A 23,300-nucleotide genomic window follows, 5' to 3' on the forward strand; every position below is an offset into this window, starting at 1 on the left:
TTGTTGGAATTTGCCCGATTTAATTACAGATTTCAAAGGTATGATTTTATATTGATCTTATATTATGAAAATTCGCCGCTGTTAGTTCCGAAAGTATACCTATTTATTTATTTATTTTTTATTATAGAAAAGGGTATAGACATAGAGGTTCTTAAGGTTCTAACTGTGCAAGACGTTGATAATTTAATTCCATTAGATAAAGGGTCTTTCATTAAGGACTTCTGAACTTTGGCAGTTGGTAGCAGCCATATTACTGAACCTACATCTGTCAGATTGGCTGTGATTTATTCAGTCTGTTTTGCCAAATCATTATGGACAAATATAGCGTTCAACAACACGTGCAAATAATAAAATTGTTTTATCAAAATAACTGTTCTGTTCGGGCAACGTTCCGCGCGCTTCGCCCATTTTACGGTCGTCATAATCGTCCTACCGAGAGGACTATTCGCAGTGTGGTGAATAAATTTGAAGCTAGTGGTTCAGTAAATAAGGAACCAACACCTGTACGACGACGAAACGCAAGATCTGCCGAAAACATCAGCGCTGTCCGTGAGAGTGTGCAGGAGAATTCAAGGCAGTCGATTTCGCGTCGCTCACAACAACTCGGCCTTTCGCAGACCACAACTTTGCGAATTTTGCGTCGTGACATGGGCCTGCACCCATACAAAATTCAACTGACCCAGGAGTTGAAGGTAAACGACCATAGACAACGACGTGTGTTCGCTGAATGGGCGCTGGAGCAGTTGGAAACTGACTCTAATTTTCACAAAAAAGTCATCTTCAGCGATGAGGCCCATTTCTGCATGAATGGGTACGTCAATAAACAAAATTGCCGAATTTGGGACAATACCAATCCTCATGAGATCCAGGAGCGTTCAATGCATCCCGAAAAAGTCACTGTTTGGTGTGGATTTTGGGCTGGCGGCGTCATCGGTCCATATTTCTTTCAGAACGACGTTGGCCAAGCCATCACCGTCAACGGCGAACGCTATAGGGCGATGATTACGAACTCCTTTTGGCCTGCATTGGCTGATATGGACATCAATAACATGTGGTTTCAACAGGACGGCGCTACGTGCCACACAGCTCATGCCACATTGGACGTTCTGCACGAACAATTTCAGAGAAGGGTCATATCACGTGGAGGGGATGTGAACTGGCCACCGAGATCGTGCGATTTGACCCCCTTAGATTTTTTCTTGTGGGGTTTTCTTAAGTCGCAGGTCTATGCGAATAAGCCACAAACAACAGCGGCCCTCCAAGCCAACATAATCCAGGTCATCGGTCAAATTCAGCCTGATTTATGCGCCAGAGTCATGGAAAATTGGACATCTCGGATGCGCGCCACCCATCGAAGCCGCGGCGGTCATTTGCCCGATGTTTTATTCCACATATAAGTGCATCGATAGGCCTTTCAACCGAATAAAAAATTCCGATGATATCTCACACACACTTTGTTTCATTTAACTTTTAAAATAGGAAGCGCTTAGTGAAAGACCCTTTAGATTTGGATTAAGAATTAAATTTAGGCAAAAGTTGTTTGAGTGGAAAGAAATGCACGTAAGTTATATAACTGCACGAATTATATCGCACAATACCAATTGCAATGCGAATTTTGTTATTGTAATGTTATTTTAATAGGGATATTTTACGCCGTTGGCAACTACAATTAGCCGAAAGACTTCACATGATTCTTCGTCAGTCTGCAATTCTCCAGTAAATGCAACCGCAGTAAGAATCTTTTTCTTCATTTCGTATTTTTACGTTTTAGGATTATGACAACCTTTTGACCGATAGTAAAGATATTGAAACGCTTCTTAACGAGAATGTGAAGGGCAAACTTGTTTTAGAGTATTATAACAAACATAACGTTTTGGATAAACAAGTCCAAACGTATTTTGTCCATATTGTGGTTGATTATATGGTTTTAAAGTATGCAAAGGTGAAACCTCATCATTTTGATTATTTTAGTAGAAGCATTGTTAAATTATTTCCAAGCGAATCACCGGTGAGTGTTGTCTTAACGTTATTTTCTTTTGTTACCGTTATTTCTCTTTTATATTTCGTAGTTGACATATTATACGCCACGAAGATGTAAAGTAAATCCTAGTGGAAAGCTGTATGATCGATATTTTAACTTAAAATTTTGCACAAAGAAACTTAAATTAGATACAAATGTCTCACATAGTGTGTAACGCCAAAAAAAAAATATTAATATAAAAAAAAAAAAGTGTTTTATTACTAAAAGATTCTTTTCACGACCCCGGTTTTGTTGCGAACTCCCCGGCTTAACTCTTTCGGAGAAGGGAGGATTCGATTTATTTTTGGCGCCACCCGATCCGACAATCCGCAACTGGCTCTGAACGGGAAGAGTAGTGATAAAAAAAACTGTGAAAAGATCCAATAGTGCAAGTGGCACAAAAAAGAAAATAGTAAACAAGAAAGATATTAAATAATAATAAATCCAGTTAGGTAAGTTTCAAAATGTATAATTTAATAAAAGAAATATACCATAGAAACCAAAAAAAAAATATCAAAATTAAATCCAAAATGGAAAAAGTATAAAATAATAATAATTTAAAAAAAAAGTATATAATTTTCAATCTAAGAAGAAACTAATTTGGGTAAAAAAAAAAAAAAATCCTAACCTCAAAATTGACCACGACAAAACCTAACCTGATCTGTCACCCAGAGCTCTTGGTTTCGAAGCAAGTTAATGTGTAAATTAAAATCAAAATCAAACAAAGTCTATCCCAAATAAAGCTTCTTTTACAAAATGTGTAAAATCAAAAAAAAAGGTAAACTAGCATTTAAAAAAAAATAACCCTTTCTCTAACCTTTTCTTTTTTTTTTTGCTTAGGTCAACAAACTAAAGTATCAAAACAAAGTACCACTAAGAACAAGTATATAAAAAAAGGGTGTATATCAATACTAAATCAAAATTACAAATTACTTTAAATTAATGAACAAAATTAGACTTTTGAAATTAAAAGGAAACATAAACGAGACCAAAACAATATACGATAAATATTAATCGACTTGATTATAATATATGTACTAGTTTCCAGGAGACTGAAGGGCTTAAAATACAGCAGAGGGAGGTGAAAGTAAGTGACTCCACTCTTTTCGTTATGCAATTTTTGTCTGACCTTGCCTTCGGTAGTTGAATCCCTCAAACGAAGATTTTATCCTTCGGAGTAGAAAATAGAAGTCCAGTCCTCAGCAACGCTCCTCGAGATGGTAAGGATAAATGGTTTGATATCAGGAATCAAATTATATAATTCCAATTCTCTTTCAGGTGTTGTTAACAGGTGTTACCTTAAATTGGAAAATTTTTGTCCTCCCAACAAAATGTTCCAGAGTTTTCCTCTCCCCACAAAAAGAACCTGAATATATTACCCGAATTAAGTTTAAGTTAATTTTTTTTTTTCTTTCTTTTTTTTTTTTAAAAAAATGAACGACCCTTACCTCAGTTGGTCGAGGTTCACGCCAAAACGTTTACTGAAAATATGTTAATAAATCCGGCAAACAACCGAAATTCGGAACAATCAATTTATTCCAAAATTTAATCGAAGTTTCGTGATTAATCCGCTAATTGCGAGTATAGACAAAGACCCCAAAATCCAAATTTCAAAAAAAATTCCAAAATGTCTTCCCGTCTATTTAAAATTCACTAACTCGAATATTTTCTCGGCGCACTCGATTGCAGAAAAGAGAGAGATTTCCGGAACTCGTCCGTATTTATACCCGAAAACAAAAAAAAAAAACTCGAAAAATACCGTGATAATAAAATTTTTAAATAAAAATATCGTGTTTCTTAAAAGCCCTCTATAAAGTAATAGTGAAACTAGGGATAAGGATAAGTAAGAACGGAAACTCTCGGTAACGTTGCTGAAACAAAACAAAACAAAACCGAACATCTGGATTTATTATTTGAAAATGAAGAATCCAAAGTAAGAAAAGAAATAAGGAAACTGTAACAAGTGATATTATTGGAGAGCCGATTGATTATGACACAAATAAGAATACAATCTTTTTATGATTTTATTACTAATTTGATACAAAACTCAAAGCTAACATTATTTACAGCATGATAAGTATCTATTTTGCTTCTTATAACAAAATTAGTAATACTTAAAATCTATTAAAGCCACTTTTACCATCGTTGTTGGTTAATTTAACCGGCAAATTATTGACATGATTACTACTATTTAAACTTCTTGATTGGCCGACAGCTGAAAATATCTATAGTATAAGTTTAACAAGAAGAAGGTAAAAGTGGCCCTTAGTAGCATTTATTTAATTGAATGTTATCTTCAATACTATCTATTTTGTTTCTGATGAAATAGAGAATTATATCGCTTTTTTGAACACCAACTGCGATCCAAGTCAATGGGATAGAATAAAAGATTATTGGACCAAAACTTCAAATTATCGGCTGTCAATTCTTAAAAATAAGGATGAATCGCTTGATAATTTATTAAAAACATGGCCACGATATAACGATGCAAAAGGATACGAGTTGGTAAGATAAAGTAATCAAAATAACAAGAAAAACATTTAATAATATATTTTAAACATTAGGTTAACATAGATTTCCTGGTGTTATTCCCTAATTATCAAGAAAAATTAACAACAGGCTTCAACTAATCAATTATGACAATTTTCGAATCGGATATTAAAGATAAATATTGTGCCAAACAATTCAAAATATTAAAAAATTCAGAACTCGATGAAGGTGAGTTTAAGGTGTTCATTAATTTATAAAAAATTATTTGAGTTATGTTTACAGATTCTAGAGATTACTACACACTGTTGTTGCTTCACGCTATTTTACAACCACGGCGTATTAGTAGGACGTACAAACCCTCTATAACAGATTCTCAACAGGATTTCGCCTTACGTGTTAATACGATAAACGACATTGGACCACAAATCGATAATTTGAGGGCCTCCTACAGCAAGAAGAAGATTAAGGTACAACCTCGTATTGTAGTTGTAGGTACAGACAAATTAAAAGAATACTACGTGTATAGTGACAATATAAAATATAAATTACCCTCTTTTCTGGAATGTGTTGATACAGTAATTAAGCTTACGTACGTTTTCAATTTAGAATATTCCCCAGTAAGTAAATTCGTGTGGGCATTTATAAGCGAATATTTTTATGGTATCAGCCAAAATATAGCACAGGTTACAAGCTTTATTAACAAATTGGATAATCGGAAATAAGTTGTTATTTTGTACTAATAATTGTTTGATATATATGTTATTTATATACATCTTATATTAGTTTTGCTATTATTAGATAAAATGTTTGGTTGTTTTATATGTAACACCTTTACCTTCGAGACTGCTCATACTCTTATTGATCATTTAAAACACTTACATGGCGTTCCTTCTATATACAACTATAAATGTATTCAAACATGCTGTTGCCAACAATTTCAAAATATATACAAGTTCAAAATCCACTTATCAAAACATGAAAAAGATACAGAAGAAAAGCGATGTTCCTTAAATATTTTAAAAATAGATAAAAGTCAGTCAAAAGATAATCTTCAACAAGAAAATCAGTCTTCTGTGTGCCCCATTAATATAGAAACAAGTGATTTGTGCAACAAAGCCTACACAAGCAATGTGTATAACAATGTGGAATCTAATATTAAACGAAGCTTTGTGGCATTTCTTTTACAGTTACACTCTAAAAAGAATTTGACAAGAAAAAATATTTTAGATATTCAGGACAGTATCAAGTTTACAATTACCACGCCAATGTCCGAATACATACATTCCGATGTTATACATAATGACTTGGTTCTCAAAAGAGTAAAATATTTAAGCGAAACACTTCAAAACCCGTTTAAAGGCATTGACACAGAATACAAGTTTTTTAAAGTTATCACGGATATTGGTATATATCAACATAGAAAGCAGATTAGTAGAACGTTGCATTTTAGATTTACATTTTCAGTTTAAGAAATATTTTGAAACGGGTAACAATTTTGAATTAACCATACAAAATATGCAGCGTCTTCAAAATTGTAATAAGTTGTGTAATTTTATTAACGGGTTTTTATGGAAGAAGAAAACACAATGTCAGATTTCCAATAATATTATTATTCCGTTTTTTATTTATTTGGATGATTTTGAAATTAATGATCCCTTAAGTTTGCATGCTGGTGTTAACAAGCTTTGCGGTATATACTCATGTTTTCCAACTATTCCTGCCTTTTAATTATCCTAACTAAGCAATATTTTAGTGCTAGGATTTTTGAAATCGTGTGATATTCGAGAATTTGGAAATATGCGGTGTTTTACCAAGTTTACAGATGATATAAACAAATTACAACGCGAGGGCATAACTTTAAACATAAATAACAAAAAAAAAAGTACATGTTTATTTCCAACTTGGTTTAATTCTTGGCGATAACTTGGCTTTAAATGATATCTTAGGTTTTGCAACATCATTTTCGGCCAATTATTTCTGTAGGTTTTGCAAGCAGAGTAAAGAAAATACACAAGTTGAATGTCATCAAATGGACAACTTATTAAGAAATGTCGATAATTACCATAATGATGTTTCCCTAAATAATCCATATTTGACTGGAATAAGGGAGAACTCTGTGCTCAATCAAATTTCTTCATATCATGTAACAGACAATTTATGCTCTGATATCATGCACGACATACTTAATGGAATTTGCAGGTATAACTTGCATCATATTCTAAAACATTTCATTAAAAAAAAATATTTTTCACTGGAAACTCTGAATTATCGAAAACAAATGTTTCAATACGGAGCTACTGAAATAGACAATCTTTCACAACCAATAGAATATAACCATATTAAAAATAAATGCTTTAAGATGACAGCATCGGAAATGAAATGCTTTATACATTTTATAACACTAATTATTGGTGATTTAATACCAACATCAGACGCTGTTTATGAGTTTTTACTCATATTCGTCCAAATAATAGATTTAGTATTAAAATCCCATTTTACGAACGAAGACTTAACACAACTCGATACCTTAATAAAATTACATAATAATTTATATACCACGTTGTTTTCAGATTCTCTAAAACCTAAACATCATTTTTTAGTCCACTATGTGTATATAATTAAAAATAGCGGACCACTTCGTAACCAGTGGTGTTTTCGCTTTGAAGCAATGCATCAAAAGCAGAAAACTTACGCCAAAAGTATAACAACACGAGTAAATATTCTACTAACATTAGCAATAAAAGCTCAATTAGAATTTGCGAACGCGATTTTTTTTAATTCTTTTTTTTCTGAAGAAATATTTCATAAAAAACTTACATCCATTGATTTTCTAGATAGCAAATTTGACTCATTTCGAAATAATCATAAACAATTCGATTTTCACCATGTTGTAGGCTTAAAAGAAGTCGTTTTTAAAGGAACGGTATATAAACAAAAATATGTAATTTATAAGAAAAATGATATATTCCCTGAATTGCCTACTGTATTTGAAATCATCGCCATAATTATTAACAAACAAGAAAACTGTTTTTTTATGTGTAATGTCTTTGACAGCACAGAATATATGCATCATTATTTGTCGTATAAAATAGCGACAACCTCTATAGATACAGCAATCATACCATTAGATACAAATATTAGTCCTCCTACCCATTTTTATTATTTATCCACTGGTGAGAAGGTTATTCGAATGCATCCACAGTACCACACTTGTTAGGTAAAGGTGTTTCATTAATCCAGTGCAATAAGTTGTTATTTTATATTTTTCTCTTATGTTTTCCCATTATTAGATTTAATGTTTGGTTGTTTTATTATGTAACATCTCTACATTTAAAACTGCTGACACACTTATCGAATATTTAAAACAATTACATGTCGTTCCTTCAATATACAACTATAAATGTATCAACGAAACGTCAACGATTTTAAAATATATGCAAATTTAAAAGTTCACTCATAAAAAACATAATAAAGATGCAGAAGAAAATTATTGTTATTCGAATGCATCCACAGTACTTGTTAGGTAAAGGTGCTACATTATGCAGTGGGTCGTTAAAAACCAACAGTTAAACAGCTCATGAATGCACAAAATAACAAAACAATACTCTAATGTAACCTTTGGCTATTTAACAGCCCTTTGGGTAACAATGGAATAGAAATGTTTTTTTTTTAATTCTGAATATTAACAGGTTAAGAGTTACGTTGTTATCATTAAGTTTAAGTTATTTATTATATAAATAAACATGTTATTACATGAAGAAGAGGGTTTTGAGTTTTCAATAAAAATAAAATAAGATTTATTTAAATTTAATACGTTTTTTATTTATTACTACATTTACCCTTTTATATTAAAAACAATGATATTTACTTTATAAATATAAAATACTTTTAAATTAAAAAGAAAGAAATATAAAATGGCTATTAGATTAAAAATGGTAAGTGCTTTAAATTAAAAAGATAAATATTTTAGTTTAAAATGGTAAGAGCATTTAAATTAAAAAGATATATTCGTAAAAACGAATAAGTAAAAATAAAAAAATTAATAATTTTTACTTTACAATAAAAATGTTCATATGTTATTACAAAAGTAACTGTTTTTATTTTGAAAAGAAAGACGTCTTAATTTTAAAATGGTATGTACTTTTAAATTAAAAAGAAATATGTTTTAATTTTAAAATTTAGAATTTTTAAATTAAAAAGATATAATCGTAAAAGCAAATAAGTAACTGGCTTTAAATTTAAAAGTAGGTTGATTTGTTTCAAAAAGAGAAAGTTTTATAATAAACTGTTTAAGTTTTAATAGTAAATATTTATAATATGTTGATTTAAAATGTAGACACCTTCACCTAAAATCGTTTAATATATTAAAATAAATAGGTGACGTAATATAATTAAGTATGCACATTTTTTAAATAAATACATTTTATTTGTAGTATAAATGTGGAAGTTGTTGTTTTGAGAACATTAAGTTTTGCTGTAAACATTTTTCCCTTTAAATTTAAAAATGTTGATACTTTTAAAATAACATGATTTGTTGAGTTAAAATAATAACAAAACCTTTTGGGCAATTTTAATGTACGTTTTTTCTTCAAATAAATACGAAATACGTTTGCCGTCACGATTTTTTTTTCTCAGTGTAACACTGTCATAAGCGTTGACCTTGATGTAACCGTTAAAAACCGTAATATGACAAAAAGATGTATTGAGGTGTGGTCGTGGTTTTGTACGAAAATACTTATAACATATAAAAATAATTCAATAAAGATTCAAATTCAGTTCATATTGTGTGGTCTATAACGTGGCCGACAGGCAACGCAATTCTACTATCAACATAACAGATTGTAAAGAAGTGCAATTAAGCACTTACTTAAATATATTTTATGGTTGCAAAAACACTAACCTTACAAATCATAGAAAAATTATAAGGATCACTCTAAAAGTCTGTCAGCGGGTTTTTGAATCACCCTGTGTAGGGAAATTCATCAAATGTAGTCTTTGTAATCGCATAGTAATTATTTCACGAAGTTGTTTAAGATGTTTATAACTCGTTGAATGGAGTACTAATTCCGCTCCACGAGCAATAGTTTTTAAGAAAAACACGTTTGTAGAAAATTTGTTAATCCAATCAAAAACTGTTGCTTTCATTTTTCACGAAAATACTGCCCGTTTGACGAAATTAGCGGTGACGTTGAAAATATTTTTAAAAAAGGGATTTTTATTGCAGATAATTTTAATTTTAAAGAAAGTTTGACCCGCTATATTTCGTTAAGGAGGCATTTGCGACCCGATGTATATTAAGAGTTTTCATCTTAATTTTTGATGTATCACCTGCCCTAGAAGTCTGTCAGTGGTTTTTTGAATCACCCTGTATATTTTAATACAATCTATCCTAACAAATCAATTTCAAGGTAAGAGTATGGCGGAGTATATAAAAAGAATGTCAAGTTTTACTCCCTCGCTCACTCCTTTTGAGGAATTCGAGTATCGAGTTTGCGCTCGAGATAATCACGCTAATTCCAGATCAAATAAAGTCTGCTATAGGTGCTTTGAAAGTAGGTGATGTTTTCAAATGAAGACTTCCTTCGTCTATATCATAGATAAGAAACATAATTTTGTAATATGTAAGGAATTGAAAAGCATTTGGTATAAACTTTCACCAGAGATTTCACCCACATTATAATGTTGGAGGTGGGGGTGATGAAATAGATGGACCTCTAATCTCTATAACAAAATGTAGTGTATGTGTTGAGAAGTGTGATATATCCACATATTAATTGTTTGAACGTTGTTGCGAGAAGAATAATGAATTTTTCCATATTTTACACAGTAATGTAAAGTGCACTACTCATCAAAGCACCTCGAACTACAAAACAGGTATCAAGTAGTTTCGATCCGGATTACACAAGAAAAGATCTAGATATAAAGTGGTTACCAATGAAGCAGATGATGGAGGAAGATGAATTTTCTATTATACCAAATTGTTCGCATGAATCCATTATTACATTTAAAGTAAAATTCACTTTGGAAGATAATAGTACTATAACTAATAAATGCATTTCGGTATTATACGATATTGATTTAATTTCAATATGTCATAGTAATATTGCGATAGTTATATTTGCTTCAATAATAATAATATAAATAGGAATTACATATAGTTGTATACTTTTGTTTAATAATATTTATGAAAGTTGTATACAATTTGGTGTGATAATATTAAGCTGTGTATAAAAAGTAGGATAAATAAAGAACTTTATGAAAATGATCATAATTTATTTTGTTGTTTTCGATTTAATTATACAACATCATTTTTACCCAAAATGGGATTATTTTCTATATCATTAAGCAGGTAAGTAGGACGATTTGTCATTTGAACTTTTCTTATTTTAAATAATTCCATACTCCAATTAGCTGTATAGCCTTTTCAAATAAAGATTTATGTTTACTAATACGAACCACCAATATATAAATCCACAAATACTATAAATTTCCCCACCCCACCAATCTTTAGTTGAGTATATGCGTTATTTAACACTCGATCTACGTTTTCCCTGTTAACTTTAGAAGGAGCTAGACCTATGGTTCGATGCTTTGTATTGTTGTAGTGCTTAGTCACGTCTTGAAATACATTAATCCAAAATTGGTTGCCCCTATACAGAAACGTTTTCTGTAATTTTTCTTTGAGCGTTGTAATGACTCGTTCAGCCATTGCTGCTTTCATGGTGCTAAATGTGGAGTTAATGGTTTACGTTATGTTTATCAAGCATTTTTTTTAGTTCTACATTATAGAATTGTTTTCCTGCATCAGTTTGAAAATTTTTCGGAGTCCTTTTATCTTCAGAAAAAATGCTGCTTAACGCTATTCGCACATCTTTAGCTGTCTTAGTCTTTAAAGCTCTAGTTCAGAGATATTTTGAAAAACAATCAATATCCATGGTTCTTATTGCTTTTAGCATGTGCAGACATGTCGGCCAAATCCGCTTGCCATAAATCATCTAATCCTTTATTAATTGTTCGTCGTCTTGGGAAACGTTTTCTGGATGGTTTATGTAACTCTTCGATTGTTCGCTTTCTTATGTCAACATCATTTATGTTAATACAATAAAAGTACTTAATATAATGATAATTTTGTTAAATAAGCAGCCTTTTTTATTCGATTAGGCTATATTTCAATCAATCTAAATTATTAAATTAAGTTCGGTAGCTATGAGCGAAAAAGATTTTTCCATGCATAATTTTATATCGTTTGAGATATTTTTAAGTTCATATGCGATATCTATGATTTTATGATATTTGAAATAACATCAAGGATTTTATCATCCTGTTTATCTTTTATATATTCTCGAATAGATATTTCGCTATCTTTCAAATTCTGCTTCAATGTATTCGTTAGATTCGATATAGTCGTTTCCATATCTAATTTAATTGATTATGTTTTTCTGTTAACTCATTTATTTTTACAATTTCTTCGTTGAGAAAATCAGTAGCTTTATTTAAATCACGGAAACCGTTGTCATATACAGTATGTCCCCGGATTGTGTCCCCGTAAGGTATAATTGACGATAAATTTTTGAATTTATATTCCATCTTTTACAATTAAAGTCTGGATGTCTCAAAACGAAATATAACCAAGTTTTACGTCAAATGTCCTCAAACTACCAAAGTTAACGCAAGAAGTTTGTTAACCGTTGCAGGTAAAGTGGTCTTTCTGAGCAATGTACAACAAAAGTTGATTAAGATAAAATGTTTGTTATGTTAAATTATAGCCATATGCGGAATTTTATTGATTTAGCACATAAAAGAAAAAATTAGTTTTTTCTTGAAAATTTCTAATATTCCGTTTTACAATAAAAATAAATGGTCTGAGTGAACTAACAATTATCATTTAATAGCTTAGCTTTAGCCTATTGTCAAATATTAATTGATCATGTTTACATTACAACATAAAATATTTATAGTGCAGTGCTATGGATTGTGGAACATTAGTTACAATGCAGTTTTAAGGCAATTTGAGGAAAAATTTGGATTTTTAGTACTACAAAAACAATTAAGAGAGTTGTTAAAAAATTTCAGAAACAGGCAATGTGGAAAATAAAAGGAAGGAAAAAAAGCTTTTAGATGAACATGATGCTGGGTCGATTGTTGCAGTAACAAACGCAATGGATTACGGTAAACTATCGTTAAGAAAAAGGGCAGTTCAAGTCGGTATAAGTAAATCCCATGTATAAAGAATTTATCGAGAAAATAAAATATTGCCGTATAAACCAAAATTTAACCACACTATCGAATTAGGTGATGAAGCAAAACGTTTAGATTATTGTTTGTGGCTTGGGCACAAAATTTTGAAAGACAGAACTTTTTTAAAAAGCATAATATTTTCGGACGAAGCATCGTTCACCACTAATGGAGTGGTTACATCACGAAATTGTTGATTCTGGTCAAAGACTGCTGTTTCGTGGGACGGTGTTATTGGACCTTCCTTCATAAACGATAATTTGAATCAACACCGATATTTGGAAATACTAGAAAATTGTTTATTTAATTATCTTCACGGCGTGGATTTAGAAAAACGCAATAAATTATATTTTCAACAAGATGGTTGCGGCCCACATTCGACTATTTTAATTAGAAATTATTTAAATAGGTTATTTGGAAAAAATTGATTGGTAGATGTGGTCCACACCCATGGCTGCCAAGAAGTCCGGATTTAACTATTATGGATTTTTACTTTTGGGGTTATGTAAAACAAAAAGTGTACACTGAAAATTTTAATAACAATTTAGACCGTTTCAAACAAAAAATTGAAACTGTTATAGTCCGTCCGTCGAAAGAAGTCCACTGCGTCATTAATTTATGGGGTTATAATAGACTTGTATAATATATTGTTTTCTTTGTTTAATACACGTAAAAAAAGAGACGCAAAAAGTTAATACAAGTCTATTATAACCCCATAAATTAATGACGCAGTGGACTTCTTTCTACGGACTATATAAGAGAAATTACGTTGGACCATATTTGAAAAAGTTACAAACAATGTCGGAAAAGGGCTGAATTATGTGTTAGTGTTGGTGGTGGTATCATTAAATAAACTTTTATGTTAATTTAGTTTAGATCGAAAATGTTTTGTTAATCTTATGATTTAAAAATCTGCATTTTGCTTTTATATCCTAAATTAATAAAATTCGGCATATCGCTATAATTTAACATAACAAACATCTTATTTTAATCAACTTTTGCTGTACATTGCTCAGAAAGACCACTTTACTTGCAACGGTTAACAAACTTCTTGGGTTAACTTTGGTACTTTGAGGACATTTAACGTAAAACTTGGTTATATTTCGTTTTATGACATCCAGACTTTAATTGTAAAAGATGGAATTTGAATTCAAAAATTTATCGTCAATTATACCTTACGGGGACACAATCCGGGGACATACTGTATATGACAACGGTTTCCGTGATTTAAATAAAGCTACTGATTTTCTCAACGAAGAAATTGTAAAAATAAATGAGTTAACAGAAAAACATAATCAATTAAATTAGATATGGAAACGACTATTTCGAATCTAACGAATACATTGAAGCAGAATTTGAAAGATAGCGAAATATCTATTCGAGAATATATAAAAGATAAACAGGATGATAAAATCCTTGATGTTATTTCAAATCATAGATATCGCATATGAACTTAAAAGTATCTCAAACGGGAAATCTCGCTTTTAAGACGATAATTTACTTTTCGAGCAAGTTTATCAACATAATTTTTTGTTGCAAAATCATTCTCGTTAAGAGGATTGGATACATTACATATACGTTTGTTTTCTCCGTTTACATCTCCATCGTTCGTAATACCCATATGAAATGCTACATTGTGACATATAATTTGTACAGTGTTTTCATTAAAGTTTCCGAATTTATCCATTTCAACAAATGATGTTTGCTTCTTTTAGTTCTTCTATTATAGATACAATTTCGTTATTATGAGATGTATTACCAGCTTGTTGAGAACTAACTAATAATCGCAGTCTATCTACCAGTTCATTTATATCATCAAAGTATACGTATTGATAAGGTCTAGTATCTCCAGCTATTAAATTTAAAGATTAGGAGCTATGTCCGAATCCTATACGTGAATTGATTGCTGTTGCTGTCGACTTAGTTCTTTTACGAGAAGTGCGAGGCGTGCTCTCTCCTCCTTGACTATCAATCATCCGCTTAATAATATTTCGATATTTAAATGATTTGTTACCCTTTATTTGCTCATTAGGATCATTATTGCGTTTATGAGCATTTGTATTATTCAATATTTCTTGATATTTATTCATATCATTTCCGCTATACTCCATAGGAACTTTTTTAAACAGCTATTCATATAGACCAGCAGTTCCTTTGTATTTCTTTTTAGTGGTAACAATAATTATATCACCATTAGCATCAAACGTAACATTACTATTTCCAATGCTCCATGACTAAACGACCGGGTCATGTACAATACCAAATGTTGGATCAAGAAAGTCTTCCTTCCCAGTTAATAAACCGTGTATATACTTTCTGGGAAGTTCATGATATTGTTCAAAATATTCATTCGTTCCTCTTGTTTTCCTTCATCTGTTGAAGATAAGAAGTATTCAGGTTCGTACGTGAATATTTCATCGTTCGCTCGAAGAGGTGAAATTGTCGGTTGAGTTTTATTTTGATTCAACGGTTCTGTTCTAAGTGGTAGCGGCTTAACATCCTTTATTTCAGTTTGCTCCGTTTTAGGTTGTTTTTTAAGTGTTTCAAATTAACGTATCCAGAGGTTTAACTATTGGTTTATTGATACGTTCTAATTCTTTTTCTCGTCCTTCTTTACCAAGTTTAATGGCTAAATATTTATGTCGAATAGCATCGCTGAGATTAATTATATCTGAATTCAATTTATCGTTTTTTTTTTGTTTTTAATGTCCTTTTAGGATGTAGCCGTTTCGTAGGTTTTTCCGTGACTACACGAGTTATTTTTATTTATAACAATATACAGGCTGTTCCGGTGACTCGGGGCATAAAATTAACCTCATATAGTAGAGCAAAAATGATGACGATTCGTGAAAAAAAATTATTATAAAAGTCTTCAAATGGCCAAGATATGGGCCATCAAAGTTCAGAAATTTTAACACATTTTTCTAAATATTTTCAATGCCATTTATGATAGAGCGTTGAAATTTGGTACAGGGTAAACAATTATCAAGCAAAATCATTAAACTAATTTTCACTTTGATCGGGCGGCGGCAACCATGCTATACAGGCTGTCCCTAAAATTTGTTTGCTCAGAACTTTTTTGTTCGCTCGTAACCCTAGATTTGTTTTTGTACTTTTTAATAGAAAATTTATTTTAGAAACTTTTATCACTCTTGATAACATAACAAAATTTTGATAACATTGACTGTTTTCGAGTTATACGCGAAAATATTAAGCTTCGATTTCAATCGTAACAAACAAAAAAAAGGAAACATATTCCGTAAGATCTGAGTTGGCGATGACAATTGAAAAACGAACTGAGCTAATAACCATTATTTGCATAAATTTCTAAGTGCAGATTTAGTTAAATCCAGCGTTAATTTATTTTAGTTGAATAAAAGAATGTAATTTCCAAAACGATAAATTTAATTTTCACGGTAACAACAAACAAGAACATAACAAAAATTCTAACAAAAATATTAACCCTACATTTATTTTTGTACTTTTTAATAGAAAATTTATTTTAGAAACTTTTATCACTCTTTGAAAATTTTGATAACATTGACTGTTTTCGAGGTATACGCGAAAATATTAAGCTTTAATTTCAATGGTAACACTAAAAAAACGAAGTCTTCGAAAAAGTCAAGGTTGGCCATGGCAATTAAAAAAAAACAACTTGCTGTCAACTTGCTTATGTCGTTTAAACACAAACGATAGTTCTGTTAGTTAGTTATTATTAATTTTAAGTGTACAAAATGGAGAGTTACACATTTAGTGAACAAACTGACATGATTTTGACATTAGGGCAATGTCAATTCATATTGCAGTCGCAGTGGGCAATTGGCCAGTCTGCACATTTGGCATATTGCCAAATAATGCAGCACAAAATCCAAATTGATGATCAGTTTTTAGAAAAAGTACTTTTTACAGATGAATCCACTTTTTCTAAAGATGGAATCATCACTTTGAGAAATTTACATAGTTGGGCAGACGAAAATCCAAGATTTAAGAAAACTTGGAAATCACAATGGAGATTTTCTCATAACGTTTGGGCTGGCATTGTGGGCGATGTAATTATTGGACCCGTTTTCTTACCATCAAGGCTGGATGGACATACATACAGGCGACATTTAGAGAAATTAGATGATTTTTGAGATGATGTTCTTTTAAACACAAGGCAAGCAATGTGGTATATGCATGATGGTGCTCCTGCGCATAACACACAGGCTGTCCAAATAATGGTTATTAGCTCAGTTCGTTTTTCAATTGTCATCGCCAACTCAGATCTTACGGAATATGTTTCCTTTTTTTGTTTATTACGATTGAAATCAAAGCTTAAAAAAGTTCTGAGCAAACAAATTTTAGGGACAGTCTGTATAGCATGGTTGTCGCCGCCCAATCAAAGTGAAAATTAGTTTAATGATTTTGCTTGATAATTGTTTACCCTGTACCAAATTTCAACGCTCTATCATAAATGGCATTGAAAATATTTAGAAAAATATGTTAAAATTTCTGAACTTTGATGGCCCATATCTTGGCCATTTGAAGACTTTTATAATAATTTTTTTTCACGAATCGTCATCATTTTTGCTCTACTATATGAGGTTAATTTTATGTCCCGAGTCACCGGAACACCTGTACAGGAGGGTGTCCAATTAGTGCGATATCGGACGATATCTCCTTACAGGGTGTCGCTAGAAGAAAATGTTTATATATAAAGTTGTTTGGTGCTCGAAGGTGCATAACTTAAAAATATTTTTGTTTATACAGGGTGTTGCAAAAACAAAGTACAAAGTACAACTTCGTAAATTTAAATGGAACACCCCACATTTTATTACATTTTTGAATTACCCTTAAAATTCGACTTACTTTTTGTTAAGCATTACCTATACCAAAATTTTACCGTTTTTGAAATATTCAACATTTTGTGAAAAAATCTCCGTCTGCACGTGTCTATAAAAGAAAGCAGACCCAATTTATTTAAGACCCCCTACAAAGCAAATCATTTGTAGATTACTAATGCATAGTTACAGTAACTTCATGCCCCTATAAAAATCTGGTAACCTTCTACAGGGTGTTCGTAATATTGTACTCAATACCAGAAACTTGAAATAGCTATATCTCATTTTTTTTTAATGGAATGCCTCATATAATGAGCCTCAAGTAATAAGGTTTCTTTTTTATAAAGCATGTCCTATACCTATTTGCAACAGTTATCAAGTTATTTACGCTTTTTACAAATTTCTACTTTAATACCTATTTGATTTCAAAAAATGTTTGTTGGTTGGCTATGAAAATAATAATTGATGACAACAAAGCAAAAGAATGCTTTGAATTTGATAGTCTGCTAAATTTGTACAAACTAATAATATTCAATATGAATTTTTCAAGAGATGAATTAAAAATGGATTACTGTTTGGGTGCAAGTGATGAAAATTGTTTATTAGCAAGTAGAATTTATGCACAAAGGTTTCCAGAAGCTGAACGATATCCAAATTGTTTAGCCAAATTGTCTTTTCGGAACACTTTCCATTGGATAACAGAATTCTGTATATCATGAGTAATGTAAGCACGTTTTTCACACTTAATAGCGGCAAATAAGAAATTAAAAAAGTTTAAAAAAAATTATGGCATTCCATTTAGTTTTAGGGGAGAAGGGGGTACATTTGAACACATTAAATTAGTTTGGAACATGAACCACCAGGTGGCTCAAACGATAGATGCTACATGTGGCAACATAGCTAAACATCTAACAAAATGTTTTTGTCGTATACCGCGCTTTGAAGGTTTGCCGCTGTGAAAAAAAAAATTTCTTTCTTATCATAGATTTAAATATGGTGCGGACGTACAAGAAGAAAAAGACAAAACCAGATATAAATGAAGATGACATGAAAGCAGCTATAACAGCAGTTAAAGAAAACAAAATGCCTCTAAGAAGAGCAGCGACCATCTATGGTCTCACCCACACCGCTTTATATTATAGAGTTAAAAAAAAGCAAACAGGTGAAAACAAATACGGATCAAAAAAATATACAGCGAAGCAGGTTTTTACCACAGAGCAAGAGACCATGCTTGAAAATTATATTGTCCAATGTTCCAAAATGAGTTATGGTCTTATATTGACATTCGAAGGCTTGCATTGACTTACGCAAAATCAATTGGTTGTAATTATCCCAAGAACTGGGACAATTTTGACCTGGCCGGTGTTGATTGGCTACAAGGATATATGAAGCGCCATGCTCAACTTTCTTTACGAAAACCGGAAATTACTAGCCTGGTAGCCAATGTCACTGAATTTCAAGACAATTATCAAAGAGCCTTGGAGACCTACCCGTTCACAGCTGAAAAAGTCTGGAACCTGGACGAGACAGGGATTACCTCTGTCGTTCAAGCCCCTAATGTTGTTGCGAAGAAGGGAACAAAACAAGTGGGGCAAGTTGTTTCTGCGGAAAGGGGACAACTAGTAACAATGTGTGCAATCGTTAACGCTTGTGGAAATTGCATACCTCCAGTTTTTGTCTTCCCACGGGCTTAATACCATGGTCAATAGTACAACAAGTGGGTGGATGACAGGGCCTTTATTCTTGAAGGTTTTAGAGCACATTAGAATCTATACAAAATGTACTAAAGACGACCCTATTCTCATAGTAATGGATAACCATGAGAGCCACTGCACATTGGAAGCTGTTCTATTTGCTAAAAAACATGGAATGAGTCTAGTCACATTTCCACCTCACTGCACCCATCGATTGCAGCCGTTAGATGTTGCAGTGATGGGACCATTCAAAGGAAGACTATCAGTTGCTCAAAATGATTGGTTAACAAGCAATCCGGGAAAGACGTTAACCATTCAATTTCCCCGAAATGCGTTCACAGATGACGATTTTGAAGCCGCTTTTGTAACTGATCGTGCCCAAGAGCCAACAACTACTCCACCAGCATTGCTAGAGGTCATTCCATCGCACCCTTCTTCAGGATTGCAAGGCAGTTCAAAATCCTATCAAAAGTTTAGCACTGTGACACCTGAAATGGTGAGACCGTTCCCCAAGGCCGGACCAAGATTGTCAAAGGGAAGAAACACAAGAAAAAAGAAGTCAAGAATTCTAACGGAGACTTCGGAAAAGAATAGGATTGGCACGATCCTACCGGCACGATCATTCCTAAATAACCAATAACCAGGAATGTTAATCAAATCATCAGATATGTTTGGTGATAACCAGCTCTCCGACACAGCAAAAATAGTAAAATTATCAGAATTGACAGCACATACAGGGTGTTTCAGGTTTTTGTAGCAGGACTTTAACAGTCGATAGATCTCTTAAAATTAACACAAAAACTTCATATAAACATAGGTCGACAGACGGTTTGTTTTGGAGATATTATATACCGATTCTTTTCAAATCTGGTATACGCCGGTAGAGGGCGCTCTGTAACGTATTCTTTACGGATTAAAATAGCAATAACTTTCCTGACAGTATACTTTTTGGCTTTTTGAATAAAAATTCTTATTCTCTGTACTTTTTACGCAAAAAGGGTACTCTTATCAAAATGCGCTAAAGTTTATCGTTTTCAAGATAATCCGGTTTTTATTATTCGTACAGACCAATGTTTTTAGAGGGTAGTTAAAGATAGTTAAAATAATGTGTGCTATGGAAACAAAGTAGGTAAATTAACTAATGTTTTAGTTTATTAATGTTTTTTTAATCTAAATAATAACAGAAAAAAATTAAAGGAAGTGTTGAAAAGGTAAACATTTTGCTTGCATAATTCTGATAGACGAATTACTGATCGAGTAATGGTATTTAAGAACAGCCTTATATCCTATAAGTACGAAGGCTTTCACGGCCGGAGTTAATTGAACTAAAATTAGAACTAAAACTAGAACTAACTCTTAACTAACTTTCGGGTTTTGCCGTGCGTCTTTTAAAAAAAGGTTTGACGTTTCGGATGCCATGTTGCAACCTTCTTCAGAAACTGGTTCGAAGTGACTTTTTTAGCTCTAATTTTAGTTCAATTCCTAATCCTATTAAAAGTTCATCCCTCGGAACAGGTGTCTCATACAATTTTCCTTTCAAATATCTCCACACAAAAAATTCTAAATCATTAAGGTCTGCAGATTGTGGGGCTATGCGACTGGTCCACCTCGACCAATCCATCTTGCAGGAATAGTTATCTAGCCAATTTCTTACCATCCTACTACTTCTATAAGCTGCACAATCATCAAGTTGAAACCACTATGTTCAGCTACCAAAAATTACAAGAACGCCGCAGCGGTTAGTTGTGGTGGCAAAAAGTATGGCCCGAAAAGATGATTATTATAAACACCTACCCAGACGTTGACACTAAATACGTAGGGGTACCAAAACATGTAAATTGTGAAAGTTTACAAAGTTTATCACGTCTTGTGAAAAACGATTCATCGTCCCACATTACAAAAACGGCATTTTATAAAGTTTTTATGCAGCAAACAAAAAATTAAAAAATGAAAGAGTAATGAATTTACCACGTTAATAAACAAGAAAATTGATTTTAATACGAATAAGTTAACGAATAAGAAAAATTAATTTAACACTGATCAACTACTACTGGTGATTTCACATTTGATACAATAAACTATAAGATTAGTGAACTTACCTATTTTGTTTCAATGACAAACATTGTTATGCATACCTATCTTTAAAAATCCTCTAAACAAATTGGTCTACATCGAATAATAAAAAGCGGATTATCTTGAAAACGATCAAGTTTAGCGCATTTTGATAAGAGTACCGGTTTTTGCTTAAAAAAGTACCGAGAATAAGAATTCTTATTTAAAAAGCCAAAAAGTATACTATCAGAAAAGTTATTGTTATTTCAATCCGTAAAGAATACGTTACAGAGCGCCCTCTACCGGCTATAGTAAAACGGACTCCATAATCGTCTTTCCCATGCCAAAAAACCTCCGTGTATCAAATTTGAGAAGAATCGGTTGAAATACACGTGTAATATTAAATAAAAATTAATTTAAAAATTTAATTTGAACACCCTGTATCTCCAAAACAAAGCGTTTGTCGACCTATGTTTTTGTGTTAATTTTAAAAGATCTATCGACTGTTAAAGTCCTGCTACAAAAACCTGAAACACCCTGTATATAATTTAACCACAGAAATATGTGAACAAATATTAATACAAAGTAGAATAGTTTATAAACAGTAGTGTTCGCACGCGTGTAGTGTTCGCAAGTGCAATCGCAAGCGATACAAAAGTAAAAATATTGTGTGTCTATATCTATAAATAATGATAGAAGAAATACAAATAAACGCAAAAAAAAAGAAAAGAAAACGTAAAGGTATTTCGAAAATACACTCACTTCCCTTCGGTGAAACTTGTTTACAATCGTAACAAAAATAAAACCGCTCCATCTTTTCTCTAACATTAACCGGTTCATAGCGATTAAATTTAATGGAAATTAACAATCAAATTGATTGAATTAATTATATCTTAGAAAATAAAGCAAAACAAAAAAGAAAAAAAAACAATAATATTTAAACATACATATGAGTAGACTTATCTTTGAGAGGATAAAATCTCTTCAATTAACAATATTTGTTACATCTAAAATCTCCATTTCCAGATCAGATAAAGATTTCACCCATCTAGCTGACAAATTCATTGATGATCTAACATAAATTTTACCATCACGTGACCAAGCCATTCGTTTTCCGAACTTTTCCTGTGCTGCCCTTAATAGTATATTAAGTATCCAGAACGGTAAGTAGTGTCGGAAACCGGTAAATTACTTACCGTTCGTGATGGTTATAACATTTTTTGCACGATCGAAATGAATATAAATAATAATTAATTTACTAAAATATGTTGACATTTGTAATAATTATAAAGTAGGTAAAAAATTTGAATTAATTCTGTTGACCTGGTTTTATTTACAAAAAAAAAAACAAATTGTGTGGTTTGTGAAATTGTATTGTAAACAGTGATTACAATAATATTAAAACTTAATATAAATTATATAAATTATAATATACAGGGTGATTCATAAGTAATGGGCCAAATTGTAAATGTACGTTCAGGAGGCCAAAATAATAATATTTTCATTAACAATAATGGGTCTTAGTCTGCTCCTTACTGAGATACAGGATGTTAAAGCGAAAAAAATAAAATAGATTTTTGTTAATAGATCAGCTACTTTTCTACATAATGACTCATAGTTGACTTATAGTTTTTGTAAGGGTAAACAATAATGTGTGAGAGGATTTGAGTTAACTCGTAGATGTCGCCACATGCGCCATATGAATTATGAAACGTCAATGAGCTTTTACGTTTAATGAATAGTTTAAAACATTTTATTGTTAAGTAAACTAATTCATTCTTGTCCTAACATAAATCAAAATGCCGAGACATAATCACTTTTCAAACGAAGAAATGAGAGACATGTTATGCGTTTACGCACAAGAACGTTTTTCTGGGCAAGCAGCATCCAGAAAATATCGTGAAATGTACCCTTACAGAAGGCAGCCAAACCGGAAGATATTTCAAAATATTTATAATCGATTGGGTGAAACAGGTTCATTTCGTCCAA

General features: G+C 31.8%; 1 protein-coding gene and 3 long non-coding RNA genes across 4 annotated transcripts; all 4 read left to right on the forward strand.

The window, feature by feature from the left end:
* Positions 1-311: 311 nt before the first annotated feature.
* On the forward strand, positions 312-1,397 carry LOC139430138 (uncharacterized). Its single transcript, XM_071196792.1, has one exon. The coding sequence runs from the start codon at positions 312-314 to the stop codon at positions 1,395-1,397; it is 1,086 nt and encodes a 361-aa protein (XP_071052893.1).
* A 165-nt stretch (positions 1,398-1,562) lies between these two features.
* On the forward strand, positions 1,563-2,099 carry LOC139430258 (uncharacterized). Its single transcript, XR_011640722.1, has 3 exons — positions 1,563-1,731; positions 1,772-2,008; positions 2,070-2,099. It is a non-coding gene; the product is annotated as an uncharacterized lncRNA (long non-coding RNA).
* Positions 2,100-2,613: 514 nt separating this feature from the next.
* Positions 2,614-3,235, forward strand: LOC139430105 (uncharacterized). The gene is made up of 3 exons (XR_011640660.1): positions 2,614-2,798; positions 2,861-3,107; positions 3,164-3,235. It is a non-coding gene; the product is annotated as an uncharacterized lncRNA (long non-coding RNA).
* Positions 3,236-4,658: 1,423 nt separating this feature from the next.
* LOC139430076 (uncharacterized) lies at positions 4,659-5,127 on the forward strand. Its single transcript, XR_011640641.1, has 2 exons — positions 4,659-4,738; positions 4,793-5,127. It is a non-coding gene; the product is annotated as an uncharacterized lncRNA (long non-coding RNA).
* Positions 5,128-23,300: the final 18,173 nt, after the last annotated feature.

The sequence above is a fragment of the Onthophagus taurus genome, chromosome 6 (genome assembly GCF_036711975.1).
Source record: "Onthophagus taurus isolate NC chromosome 6, IU_Otau_3.0, whole genome shotgun sequence".
Lineage (NCBI taxonomy): Eukaryota > Metazoa > Arthropoda > Insecta > Coleoptera > Scarabaeidae > Onthophagus > Onthophagus taurus.

Coding starts and splice junctions, on each gene's coding strand:
- LOC139430138 (XM_071196792.1), top strand. CDS start 312: ATGGACAAATATAGCGTTCAACAACACGTGCAAATAATAAAATTGTTT.